General features: G+C 45.4%; 1 protein-coding gene across 1 annotated transcript in view; it reads left to right on the top strand.

Moving 5' to 3' along the window:
* The window catches only part of LOC119314442 (D-lactate dehydrogenase [cytochrome], mitochondrial-like), a 28253-nt gene extending 20072 nt beyond the window's left edge, over positions 1-8181 (top strand). The window contains exons 11-17 of the mRNA XM_037589162.1: positions 4881-4955; positions 5298-5406; positions 6179-6288; positions 6480-6542; positions 7084-7163; positions 7380-7554; positions 7679-8181. Of these exons, the coding sequence (XP_037445059.1) occupies positions 4881-4955; positions 5298-5406; positions 6179-6288; positions 6480-6542; positions 7084-7163; positions 7380-7554; positions 7679-7798 (732 nt within the window). The 3' untranslated portion in view covers positions 7799-8181. The remainder of the gene's footprint in view (positions 1-4880; positions 4956-5297; positions 5407-6178; positions 6289-6479; positions 6543-7083; positions 7164-7379; positions 7555-7678) is intronic.
* Positions 8182-14848: the final 6667 nt, after the last annotated feature.

The raw sequence follows: 14848 nt of genomic DNA on the forward strand, positions 1-14848 counted from the left end.
TCTTCCTATTTTGGGTCGAGTGTTATGGAGATGCGGGTCGTGTTGGGTTTCGTAGTAATTTCAAAAATTTTCCTACGCGCACACAGGATCATGTGATGCATAGCAACGAGAGGAGAGTGTTGTCTACGTACCCAGCGCAGACCGACTGCGGAAGCAATGACACGACGTAGAGGAAGTAGTCGTACGTCTTCACGATCCAACCGATCAAGCACCGAAACTACGGCACCTCCGAGTTCGAGCACACGTTCAGCTCGATGACGATCCCCGGACTCCGATCCAGCAAAGTGTCGGGGAAGAGTTTCGTCAGCACGACGGCGTGGTGACGATCTTGATGAACTACAGCAGCAGGGCTTCGCCTAAACTCCGCTACAGTATTATCGAGGAATATGGTGGCAGGGGGCACCGCACACGGCTAAGGAATCGATCACGTGGATCAACTTGTGTCAACTTGTGTGTTTAGAGGTGCCCCTGCCTCCGTATATAAAGGAGGAGAGGAGGGGAGGCTGGCCGGCCAAAGAGGGAGGCGCAGGAGAGTCCTACTCCCTCTGGGAGTAGGATTCCTCCCCCAATCCTAGTCCAACTAGGATTCCTCGGAGGGGAAGGGAGAGAGGGGGGGCGGCCACCTTCTCCTAGTCCTAATAGGACTAGGGGAGGGGAAAGAAGCGCAGCCACCTTGGGCTGCCCCTTTCTCCTTTCCACTAAGGCCCATGATGGCCCATATGGCTCCCGGGGGGTTCCGGTAACCTCCCGGTAACCCGGTAAAATCCCGATTTCACCCGGAACACTTCCGATGTCCAAACATAGGCTTCCAATATATCAATCTTTACGTCTCGACCATTTCGAGACTCCTCGTCATGTCCGTGATCACATCCGGGACTCCGAACAACCTTCGGTACATCAAAATGCATAAACTCATAATATAACTGTCATCGTAACCTTAAGCGTGCGGACCCTACGGGTTCGAGAACAATGTAGACATGACCGAGACATGTCTCTGGTCAATAACCAATAGCGGGACCTGGATGCCCATATTGGCTCCTACATATTCTACGAAGATCTTTATCGGTCAGACCGCATAACAACATACGTTGTTCCCTTTGTCATCGGTATGTTACTAGCCCGAGATTCGATCGTCGGTATCCAATACCTAGTTCAATCTCGTTAACGGCAAGTCTCTTTACTCGTTCCGTAATACATCATCTCACAACTAACATATTAGTTGTAATGCTTGCAAGGCTTATGTGATGTGTATTACCGAGAGGGCCCAGAGATACCTCTCCGACAATCGGAGTGACAAATCCTAATCTCGAAATACGCCAACCCAACATCGACCATTGGAGACACCTGTAGTACTCCTTTATAATCACCCATTTACGTTGTGACGTTTGGTAGTACCCAAAGTGTTCCTCCGGTAAACGGGAGTTGCATAATCTCATAGTCGTAGGAACATGTATAAGTCATGAAGAAAGCAATAGCAACATACTAAACGATCAGGTGCTAAGCTAATGGAATGGGTCATGTCAATCAGATCATTCTACTAATGATGTGACCTCGTTAATCAAATAACAACTCATTGTTCATGGTTAGGAAACATAACCATCTTTGATTAACGAGCTAGTCAAGTAGAGGCATACTAGTGACACTCTGTTTGTCTATGTATTCACACATGTATTATGTTTCCGGAAAATACAATTCTAGCATGAATAATAAACATTTATCATGATTATAAGGAAATAAATAATAACTTTATTATTGCCTCTAGGGCATATTTCCTTCAAACAATTCGATCCACAATGTCATATTGTGTTGAGTGTTGGCCAACTAAAATGCGACATGTACGACAGTTAGGTGTGGCGAAGAGGCGCATGTTGAGATGGATGTGTGGCCACACGAGAAGGACGAGTCCGGGATGATGATATACAAGATAAAGTTGAGATAGCACCGATTGAAGAGAAGCTTTTCCAACATCGTCCAAGATGGTTTGGACTTATTCAAAGCAGGCCTCCAGAAGCTCCGGTGCATAGTGGACAGCGAGGCCCGCGCGACGGGCTATTAGCTCAGTGGTAGAGCGCGCCCCTGATAATTGCGTCGTTGTGCCTGGGCTGTGAGGGCTGAAGGAGTCCGTAAAGAGATATCTGAAGGATTAGAATATCACCAAAGAACTAGCTATGGACATGGGTGTGTGGAATCTTGCTATCCATGTATCAGCCATGAGTTGACCGCGAGATCTTATGGATTTCACCTTTAGCCTACCCCAATTTGTTTGGGACTAAAGGCTTTGTTATTGTTGTTGTTTGGTCTATCTTATCCTATACTTGGCAATTACCGGAACCTTTACCCAAAAAGGCTTTCGCCCCGCTTTATATATAAAGGACCGATCCACAAGCATCATGATACAAACTCACGCCACAACCACACACGGCACACACACCCAAGGCAAGATACAAGGGTGCCGAGCACCGCCACACACCTCAACGACTACCAAGCCACTACACATGCGTGAGGATGATCCACTTGGAGCCAATGGAGACCTCCAATTCTCCGAGGAGAGGTGAGACGGAAAACAACGAAAAAGGACTCCAAGATGGTGCCTCCTAGAAGGGAACGACCATCGATAGCCGCCACCATCCGATTCCAAAGATCGAGTTTTCACCCGGAGCAGCTCGAAGGAGTAAGGGCACCGCGGCGGAGCCTCATGAAGGATACGGTGTCCACGGACACCGCGCCATCGGCCAATTCAAGATTGGGCAAGTGATGTACCCCGTCACACCCACCCCTCCGACGCATCCTTGCTCCGCCAACCACCAACGACCACCCACCCGCATAGCTATGGCCACTTGCCCGCTCCGGAGGCGCAAGTTCCGCCCACGAACGCCATGCCTCCCGCTGCCACGGCCACCGCCTGCATCCAAACACCCCCAAGACCGACCAAAGTGACCGGCTTTGGGCCAAAGGGCGCACCCGACCGAAGAGACTATAGCATACGTCCCGCCTCGAACAATGCCGGAGTTGTGTGAGCCCACACACGGCTAGGGAAAGGGGGAGGAGGGGGAGCGGACGCATCCGGGCCGGCACGCCCGTGTGCCAACGACGGGTGGCCCGAGCTCGTCGGTGTCTCCCATCCCTCCAGCCTGCCTCCCCACCGGACACCTCCTGTGTCGCCCCACCTCGGCGGCGAACACAGCTCCACACGAGGTCACCAACAGACACCCGCCCATCGGCAAGAAGAGACCTGAGGGACCGCCGCCAATCGCGAAGGAAGCCCACCGAGTAGCCCAACTGCGATGCCTGCCGTCGTCCAGCCGTTGTACCTCCACAACCATTTCTCACGAGTAACACCATCAAGATGCTTCAAGATGCACCATGCTACCAACATGATGGTTGTGGATGTGCCCTTCGGAGCAGAGGCCGGGACCGAGTGGCCCATTCGATGCCACCAATCCACGAAGTCGTCCTCCGCATCTGGGTGTCTTGCCATCAAACGCAACCAGGAAAGAACCTCGTGCCACACCGCGCGCAAGAAGGAACATCCAGTGAGGAGATGAGCCATTGTCTCCTCTGACTGATCACAGAGCACGCAAGACGATGCATGTTCAAGGCCTCGGCATGACAGTCTCTCAGCAGTCTCATAACGGTCTTGGCAGGCAAGCCACACGAAGAACTTGACCCTAGGTGGGGCAGAAGTCTTTCAGTTAAGCTTCCACGAACTTGAACCGACCGCCTCCTGGAACAAATGTCATAGCAACTCTTGGAGGAGTATTCGGAGTCCAGGATCTAGCGCCATTGGAGGACATCTCGCACACCAACCGCCAGACCTTGATATACTGCCAGAGTGCCAACAGGCTGAGGGCCCCTCTGATATCCGAGATCCAATGGCGGCCTGCCAAGGCATTGCTGACTGTCCGGCGCTTCCTGATGCGCCTCGAGACCAACTTTAGGAGGTTAGATGCAATCTCAGGAATGACACTGCTATTGAGCCAGCAATCCTCCCAGAATAAGGCTGAGGTTTTGCCACCAGCCACCATCCTAGTGGATGCAGCGAACACCTCACGCTCATCGCGCGAGAATTGCAGGTCGAGGTCTGTCCCTGGGTGGACGGGGTCAATGCACATCCTCCACAACTGGAGCACCAGCCCCCAGGTGAGGTGACCCACCTTCGCCATCATGGATGCCCTCCACGTGGAAAGGTGGTTCGCAATCCTGTAAGTTGTAAAAATATAAACCGCAAAACGGTTATTCATACAATGCACCAGTATGATGTTCACGTCGCCACAACAATCATCTTGTTTTGCCATTTCTAGTAGCAAACCATGTACCATTTTCAAGGTTTGAATTTGTGGAAGAGTAATGGGCATGCATAGGGAACGCGGGCATTTGGTCTATGGGTACATATGTACCCTATATGGGAAAAAATAGTAATTCAATAAAAAGTCAAAAAAATCTGAAAATATTTTTGAAATAAACTTGACCTTCCATTGTACTCTTGAGAAAAGTTCCACAAAAAGAAAATTTCACTTTGACTACTTTTCAAAAAAGACAAAATTTTCATCATAATAGCTTGAAGAGTGACCTATAATAGCAAATAAATTTTGTCTTTTTGCTGTGAAGTCAACGTTGATTTTTTTTGTGAAAATTTATATATTAGTGCGCAAGTAAGTCAAGTTTATTCTAAAAATAGTTCTCAACTATTTTGACTTTTTTCTTTAATTATTAAATAAAATCGCATATAGGGTGTATATACAACCAGGAACCGAAGTGTATTTCCCCATGCATAGGACGCTACCTTATTCGTCTAGCTTTGTCGACCTTTTATTTGTAGTTCTTTCTGCATCTTCATTTTGCCTATGAACTCATTCCTCCTAAATGCTCTATGTATTCAGGTTGCTATGTGCAATTTTCAAACTGTTAAGGATGCTGCTGATGTTGCTATTGCAACAATGCATTCTGGCATACAGGTTCGTCCATGTCCTTCCGTTTTTCTTTCATTGCTATGACATTTGGAAAAGAAATGTAAGTCAGATATGAAATAATCAACATCCTTTGTTCCATATATATGGAGTGAACGTTCATATTTCCATGCTTGTATTTGTTCATGTGACACAATTTGTTCATTGCACATTAAGTGGCCGTCGGTGGTGGTGTTAGAAGTTTTTCATGGACTATTGTAGGTGTTAGGTTGACTTCTATTGAAATGCTTGAGTAGAAGTTACATTTGTTGAGATGTATCAATGGGTAACCAAAATTCACTAAGGTTGTTGTTGGCTAGTTAGTTACTGATTCTTTTTCTGCTTGGTTAGGTCTCGAGAGTGGAATTGTTGGATGAGGTTCAGATAAGGGCAATAAACATGGCAAATGGTAAAATCTTGCCTGAAGTGCCGACCTTGATGTTTGAATTCATAGGGACAGGTAACCTAACTTGCACTTTTAAGCCATTATACTGTACGAGAAAAGTCCACTTTATAGCCCTGAACTTCTTGTTGACGTATAATTGTATTGCCTAGTCTCTTCTATCAGATCGGTCTTTTGGTTGCATTTGCTAAAGCATGCACTTCTACATGATATCAGAGCCAAGAGGTCTTGAATTCAAGACCCGGCTAGCGCCACACGTGAGGGGGAGTGTTGACGTATAAATGTATTGCCTAGTCTTTTCCATCAGATCGATCTTTTGGTTGACTTGGCTAGAGCATGCACTTCTACACTTGCCACTCGGTTTCGGATTCAACCCTCAATTTCAAAATCGGTTGTCTCATACCCTCAACTTGCCACTTGTTTCAAAAATCAACCCCTCGGTCAGTTGAACCCGGTTTTGACTCGGTTGATTGGTTTTGACCACGTTCACTGCTGACTGGGCAACCCCTTTTGACCCCTCCTTATTTATGTGAGACCCAATCTCTCTATTAAAACTAACTTCACTTTGTGCACACTACTTTTAGTAGACTCTAGACAATTTTTAGAAGTTATACCCATAGTTCATGCTTGTGGTTTACAGTTGTTCCTTATCTTGGGGATGTAATTAACATATATTCAGTAGTTTATTATCATCTTCTGTTGGTTGTTCACTTGCTTAGACAAGTTACTTAAAGCTCTTCTTAAGCTGCAAACATTCCTTCAGTTTACACATCAAGAACTGACTGATTTTCCTTTTCTTTGTTAATCTCTTTCCATTGCAACTATTTAGAAGCATATGCACTTGAACAAACGTTGTTGGTTCAAAAGATTGCTGCAGAGCACCATGGTTCTGATTTTGTTTTTGTGGAAGAGCCAAATGCTAAAGAGGAACTGTGGAAGGTCAGTCGTCTGAACTTGTAGAGCTACTCTACAGATGTTTCTTTGTGCTGCATGATTGTGCACATGCCATGCAATACCAGTGTAATACAGCATGACATTATGTTCCCTGGTTTCTGGACAATAATAGTACTGCGATATATAGGATATTTGGTTTTGGAGCATATATTAATGGCATTTTCCTCTATGCGCAGATCAGGAAGGAGGCACTTTGGGCTGGTTTTGCCATGGAACCTGATCGTCAAGCTATGATAACGGTTTGATTGCTTGCTCAGTATGATCGGTTAGAGATAGTTAGTCTCTAGCTAGTGGCATGCATCATATGCCATTATGTTTGCCTCCTTAGTTGTGAATCTTGGAAGCATTTGTCAACATGCCCTAATCATCATTTGGCAAAATATGGGCTAAAATATGATCCAGTTTTAGTTCACATTCTAGTATATGGTACCCCCTCTGTAAACTAATATAAGGGCGTTTAGAACACTATTTTAGTGTTCTAAACGCTCTTATATTAGTTTACAGAGAGAGTACTTAGCAAATAGCAACGAAATATCTTCTCAGTTAAGTAAGGGTAACTGGCGCCGCTCTCTTCTCTTTGTTTGAATCAACACATATGCCTTTTTTGTCCATTAGTGATAAATGTAGATTTTGTCAGCTTCATTTTTTAATCTCATATGCTCATATAGATCGGCTAATATTCATTATGATCATTGTAGATTTATTATCTGCCGCTTTTCAGTGGATGAGCTGCATCAAGTCTTGTAAATTCTAATGGCGCCCCAATTGTTGTTCATGCAGGACGTTTGTGTCCCATTGTCTAGACTTGCAGAATGCATATCTGTGTCTAAGAAACTACTTGATGCGTCACCATTGACTTGGTACATATTCTCCCTTACGCTGTACCTAGGTTTTTCTGTTGTAGCTAGGAAAGTCATGGCCATCTCTTTTGCATTAGATTTATATTTATAGGAGAGCATGGCAGTTTGAAAATTCGAACTCTTGATGAAGTAGCATGCAATTCTTATCGCAGCTCCAGCAGTATGCTATCCTTTTAATTATCCAGGACCTTCTCTCTGACTTGTATATGTTTTCAGTTTGGTTATCGCCCATGCCGGTGATGGAAATTTCCACACATTTATCCTATTTGATCCAAGCCAGGAGGAAGAGCGAAGGGAAGCAGAGAGACTAAACCATCTCATGGTTCATACTGCTCTGTCCATGGAAGGTACATGCACAGGAGAGCATGGTGTTGGCACGGGGAAAATGAAGGTAGGTGACCTATGACTCTTTATCTCATCAAGGCCGTGATCTATTTCAAATTTCCACATGATTCATAAACAAGTCACCACCCATGAGTGACAAGTGACAAATGCTTTGGTGTGTGCATTGGCAGTACCTAGATAAGGAGCTGGGGATGGAGTCACTGAGGACGATGAAAAGGATAAAGGTCGCGCTGGATCCCAACAACATCATGAATCCAGGAAAGCTCATCCCACCCCACGTCTGCATATGACCAATCAAGTGACTGATTCCATGCCAGTGGGTTGGGTTATTCAAGCTTTTTTTTAAGGAATGTCTCGTGGCTCTTAATTGCAATAAGTTGATGGTTACATCGTTAATTACACGGGGCATAATAAACATGGGTGGATCACCATCCCAGAAAACAGTAGAAGTTGAATCATAAGCATGCCTAGCTAGACTATGGGCCATCTTATTTGCATCCCTTGGACAATGTTGGAAAGTGATATTACCTATTCTCTGAGCGATCGCAAAACATTCAGCCATGACTACTGCATATGGGGTCAGAACCTCTGTCTGATATTATTTGATCGAGTATACCTTTCAGACGAAATGAGATCATTTTTTAGATAACCTTGTACAGAACATTGTATAAGCTGATAGGTCGATATTTTGAAATTTTCTTCAGACTGTCCACCTTGGGAATAAGCACTATGACGGTATCATTTCATCCATGAGGGATATTCTTTGAGTTGATGACATCAAGTACTTCGCTTGTCAAAACATCACCAATTAAATGCTGACATCTTTTAAAGAAAATTGCATGTAAGCCATCCGTACCTGGAGCTTTTGTATCCCCAATGGAAAATAAGGCCTTTTTAACATCTTCAACTGAAAATGGCTTACCTACTGCATCATTCATCTCCCTTGTAACTCGAGGTACAACCTTATCAATTAAATCTGGGTCCGGCCCTTCAATTTCAGTAGCAAACAAACACGCAAAATATTCATTGATCAAGGACCCTTCACGCCAATTCCCTTGGTCATCTTTAAGATGGTTTATTCTGTTTTTCTTCCTTTGTGCATACGCAAAATTCTGAAAATATTGGGTATTCCTATCCCCGAACTTGAGACAGCCAATCGTACTGCGTTGTGCCCATTGAATTGCTTCAAACTCTGGAAGCTTCTCGATCTGTGCTGCAAGAACCTTATGTTTTTAATATTGTCTAGCATCAAAGCACCCATAGTGACTTCTTCCAGATCCCTTTGTGCCTTCCTCAGCCGGTTTTTCTCTTCAAAGTGTTGCGATCCCATCTTTGCAATTGGGAGTGAACCATAGCCAAGCGCGCAACCAAGTTTAAATTCTAGAACTGAGTACCTGAAGCAGCCCAAGCCTCTTCAACAATCACAGAGAAGCCCGACTCTTTTAACCAGCAGGCTTCAAACCTGAGCACAGATAGGCCCGAGACATCCTGGGAGACGGAGGCTACTTGGGCACAGATTTTGCGTAATAAGTATCTTTATGCTAAAACCTTGGCCCGGGTGAATGTGAGGCCTTCCGACTCACCTTTTTGGAAGGGTTTGATGAGAGTCAAACAACTCTTTTTCAACAAGACAAAATTTATTGTCGGGAATGGTGTTACTACTAGGTTTTGGGAGGATATGTGGCTTGGGGAGACCCCCCTTGCACTTCAATATCCTACTTTGTACAACATTGTGCGACATAGAGAAGCCTACGTTGCAACTGTTTTACAATCCACTCCCCTCAATATTAGTTTTCGGAGGACGCTAGTTGGAAATCGTTGGGAGGCCTGGCTCCATCTTGTTAGACGTTTAATGGAAGTCCGGCTGTCCCAGCAGCCAGATCAGCTGTATTGGAAACTTACTAAGAACAGAGTGTTCTCGGTCAAATCAATGTATCTGGATGTCATAAACTCTAGCGTCATCCCTTTCTCGATACATGTTTGGAAAGTAAAGGTTCCCTTACGAATCAAAGTGTTTATGTGGTTTGTGCATAAACAAGTCATTTTGACTAAGGATAACCTAGCAAAACGCAACTGGGTGGGCTCTTCTAGGTGTAGCTTTTGCGATCATAACGAAAACATCAAACACCTCTTTCTCGATTGTCCGTTGGCTAAGATTCTGTGGCGGTCGATTCATATTGCGTTTAATATTAATCAGCCCACCTCTATCAACATGTTATTTGGAACATGGCTTGATGGGGTCAATTCCGATACTGTAAGACACATTCGTGTTGGCGTTTGTGCTTTATTTTGGGCAGTATGAAACTGCAGAAATGATTTAGTCTTTAACAGATCAACAAACATTCACTTTTTGCAGGTTATCTTCAGGGCCACGGCGTTCATCCGTATGTGGTCGCTACTCACTCCGACGGAGGCCAGGGAGCGTTTGGTTACTGCGTCTATCCGATGGGAGATGGTAGCTCGGGATATTTTTAACCGATTTGGATGGCGGTCATGTAATAGGATAGGCATGTAGTGCTCCTATTGTATTTGCCAGCCGGTTGTGGCTTTGGTTTTTAGCTCTTTTGAGCTTTTGTTTATTTTCGCACCACATTACTTGGAGACTTTGTTACTGAATTATCCTTTTAATAATATGAGTTGTATGCATCTTTCTGATGCAGAGGCTAGGGTAAACCCCTGTTCGAAAAAAAATCCTAGGCCGGTGCTTCGTCGAAGCTCAACAACAGTGGTCGGTGATCCGACTTGTAATATTGGAGCGTTTCCAACTTGGCATCAGAAAACCCGTAACTCCAATCTTCAGAAGATAACGCACGGTCAAGACGTTCTCTGATGTCTCCCCTATGCCATGTGAATTTATCTCCTACAAAACCCAAATCAGATAGCTGGCAGTCATCTACCACATCCCGAAGCTGACTCCAAAGAGGAGGATGCCTACTGCAGCTCCAGCAAAGAAGCTGACTCCAAAAAGAAAGCTACAAATTGAATGAATGATCTCTATAAAATTAATGTTACAGTTATGTCAGATGTGAACTCCACAAGTAGTTTCTTCTATGTGAACTCAATTTCTCCAATTTCTCTGAGCTGTGAGCTCATATATTTTTTGAGCTATGAACTTATTATGTGAACTCATCACTTTATTTTGTGAGAAGTAAACACATTTCATATTCATCTATCAATCATGGTTGAAGTGTCTATATGTCTCTCCCTTGCCAATGTACTAAAATTTGAGGTTTGCATACTTTTTCTCGTCACAATTCCATTTCTTGTCTCTAAATAAGCTACAATAAGTGCAAAAGAAGACATAGTGGCAAGTAGCTTATGGACTGAAACTTGCGGCATTATTTATTTGTCGTATTGTTGCTCAGTTGATTCTGGACATGAAATTAAACATGACATGCTATTGTTGATGTAATTGCCAAGTTGCAATCCAACATCAACTAAAGGTTACAGCAAACGTCACTTACATGTTGCTTGCATTCAACATCGTAAGAACTTACACACATCCATCTCCTTCAACGGCTGCTGCCATCATGCCACTGATGCTGATGTTCAGCGCCACCCACTCCTCAGGCATGTCGTGGGGCGAGCTGCGCCAACACATGCATGGGAGGGCGAGCTGTGCTGTCGCGCGCAGGCATGGGTGAGCACCCGCAGCGAGCTGCGCTGGTACGCGCAAGCATCCGCAAGGGGGCGAGCACCCACGACGAACTGCGCTGGCACACGTAAGCATCCGCGACGCGAGGGCGAACTGCACCGGCGTGTGCAGACATGGATGAGCGCCGGCGGAGAGCTGCAGTGACAAGGGCGAGTTGCAGCGGCAAGGGCGAGTTGCAGCGGCGCGCGCAGCCATGGTCGAGCACCGGCGGCAACCTGCAGTTTCTCACTCAGGCGTGTTCAAGCTAGGGCGGCGAGTTGGGTAGCTCGCGCGGGCATCAACGAGGTACGGCGGCGAGCGACCATGACGACACGAACAAGCTAGCCTCAAAGCAATCCGATACAGACCAGACCACAAAGAGATTGGATAAGGTAGAAAGAGACAAGGGTACTTTGGTCCTTTCAGGTGCCAGAAAATTGAAAAGAAAAAGAAAAGTAATTGAAAAAGGGGAAATGGCATGGTAATCAAAGTGTACAGGAACTAGGTGGCATTTTTGCGAAGCCAATGTTAAGAGTGACAGTTTTGCGAAGCCCGATATTGAAAGTGGCAAATTGCCGATTTTCTCCATAAATTGAGCTGGCCTGGGTCTTCCCTCCTCTTTCTCAAATGGATACATAATCTCATTTAGATCTCCGATTACCAGCCAGGGAGTGTTGCACACACGTCTAGCCCTCTAAGATGCTGCCATGTCAGGTGCTTGTCAACCCACTTTGGTTCCCCATAGAGGCTAGTGAGACGCCAAAAATTCTCCTGACCACTGCCTACATACATGTCAATATAGTTGCTTGCTTTATGTCTAGGAGACATTGCAATCTCCTTTTCCCAAAGTAAGAGAAGTCCACCACTTTGCCCATTACTTCTAACCACCTCTTTATGATCCATCTTCAATCGTGGCCGAAGACATTCCGTCGGCCATGTCAGATAATCATGTTGCATTAGCGAGCACGTAGGGAATAGTGCATGTTTGTTTCTAAGTTTTATCTTGCATTAGTTGAGTATAGGCTAGCACGTACACGTTTTGTCACGTCTAATTAGCATTTGTTTTTGTTAGCTCGTTTGTTAGTCACGAGCCGTAACTTGTGCGAGCCGTGCATGCATTTGCATGGGCCTGAGATGCATCCGTTTGCATCGGGTTGTTTCCTTCAGTCTAGCATCACGTGGTAGACACGTTCAGGAGCTCATGGGATGGCACGAGCTAACCGGATCGTGGCGTTTTGGTAGGATCCTTACCGGCCACGTTTTCCCTTCTGTAACCGAGAGATAGAATAAGAAGAAAGAAAATCAAGAAAAGAGGTAAGCAGTTCTGCCTCGCAAAACACCAGCGTCTTTGTGTTCCTCTCTCGCGTGTGTACTCCGGCCGGTGATCCAACAGGCCACTCATCCAGGCGAGTCTCCGACAGAAACAAGATATCAGGGCACCTTAGATTAACGACATCAACAAGTGCCCTCTTTGCCACAGACCGCTGTAGACCACGGCAATTCCAACTGAGTAGTTTCAGCCGCCGGAGGACAGAGAACCCTAGCTTTTAACTTGCCAGGGGACGACAAAACCTTGACACGGAGCACCTTCTGATGAGGTCAAAGGCACAGTCTCTCTCAAGCTTGCATGGACAGACAGCAAATTCCATCAAAGCAATCAGAGAAGAAAAACTGATCTTCTACGTGTGAACTTCATCGGTCATCATTCACGCTGTGGAGAGAGAGAGACCAGCGATGATGCCACAAGACGGCGCCGCCCTTAGACAGCGAAACGCCGACCACCCCGCCGCGGCCAAAGAGGTGGTCGGCGGCTGACCAACGGAAACCCTAGTCGCCCTAGAAGTCGCCTCGTACGGGAGGCGACAGGATCGCTGGGTTGTTCAAGTTGTCGTGGTGCCATCACTGAATGCGTCCACGAAGGACACCAACACATACGCAAAGTTTTTTTGTAGGCCGAGCTGCACGGTCCTCTTATCTGGATCGTTGGTTGGCGCAGGGATTGATGAAAAGTTGTCCTGTCTTGCCACATGCAGCTGTCGTCACATGCAGCTCACTGAGCACTGTTTATCTTTTCATCCATCACATGCAAACAGGGCGTCGTCTTTTATTTTCTCCACAGCGGACAACACTTAGAGAGAAGAAATAAGAGGGGAGAGAGAGAGAGAGAGAATCCAGCATGCAGAAGTTTTTCGGAATTGGCAGCAAAAGTTAAACCCAAACGAGAGAGTTACCACGTGCAAAGACCTGCATTTCATGCATGCAAATTTTAGGAGCGAGAGCGTGTATGTTAATTATAATGGCAAAGTCTACTCTCTCTCCTCTTCTCTCTGGTTGGCAATAACATCAACGAATCTTTCCTTTTAATTATAATGGCAAAGTCTACTCTCTCTCTCCACCTTTTTTGTTCACATGTGATGGATGACAAGTGAGAGAGATAAAACAAAGAGCAAGCGAAGTTTACGAGAAAGGAAGAGAACGTGGATACAGTAGTACTGCAGCATGACAAGATGTCAGATTTTTTTCAGGTCTCATGTCAGTCTATTAACATAGGTGGCCCTCACGCAGCTGCAAAGTTTTAGAGCTTTGCACATATCCCTATGCTTTTGTCCACAGTTTAAACGGTGAAGATAGTGGGCACCAAGGAGCTCGGCCTAAAAAAAACCTCACTCACATACCAACACATGCTACATGAGTTTCAATTCTTTTTTTTGAATAACATGAGTTACAAGAAAAAATATAAGAGCATTTACACAAAGAGTACAACTTACAATACCTGGCCCGACCATACTGAATACGGAGAGAGTACAACTTACAATACCCAATATAGACCGATTTCTCTCTGTAATGTGATTTATAATCTTTGTTCAAAAGTGCTTGCCAACAGGCTTAGACTGGATGAAATAATTACCGAAGAACAAAGTGCTTTTGTTTCAGGCAGGTTGATCACAGACAAATTCACATCATGAAAAGAAAAAGAAGAACAAGCAGGGATGGTGCGCTGTCAAGATTGACATGATAAAGGCACATGACTGTGTGGAGTGGACATATCTCCAAGGGATATGCTTCAGCTTGGTTTCTCGGAGGAGTGGGTATCGCTGATAATGAAATGAGTCAACTCAGTGACCTTCCAAGTCAAGATGAATGGAGAGTTCCTGCCATCATTTCGCCTGTCAAAAGGTATAAGACAAGGTGACCCGATCTCACCGTGCCTTTTTCCGTTGTCCGGGGAGGGGCTGTCATGTATTTTCAGTAATTATGATGGGGGCTGGGTTGATCGCGGTATTCGTCCGGGACTGAGATGTCCGTGGATATCGCATCTTTTGTTTGCAGACGATTGCTTGGTTTTTATTAAAGCTGATTCTCAGAGTGCCCAACTGTTGAATGATATATTGCAAGCTTACAATGTAGGCTCTGGTCAATGCGTTAACAAGGCAAAGAGCTCCGTATATTTTAGCCCAAATTGTCGGGTATCAGTTAGAGTGGGGGTAAGGAAATCGTTGCAGATCCACAGAGAGGCCCCGTCAGAGAAGTATTTGGGTCTGCCCATGGCAACAGGAAGGATTACAGAACAAAATTTTGTCCATGTCAAAGAGCAGGCAAGATCCAGGGTACAAGGATATTGCAAGAAGTTGCTATCATGTGCAGCAAAGGAGGTTCTTCTCAAGGCAGCGATCCAAGCTTTACCGGCCTATTCTATGAGTTGTTT

This window comes from Triticum dicoccoides, chromosome 6A (genome assembly GCF_002162155.2).
Source record: "Triticum dicoccoides isolate Atlit2015 ecotype Zavitan chromosome 6A, WEW_v2.0, whole genome shotgun sequence".
In the NCBI taxonomy this organism is placed as follows: domain Eukaryota; kingdom Viridiplantae; phylum Streptophyta; class Magnoliopsida; order Poales; family Poaceae; genus Triticum; species Triticum dicoccoides.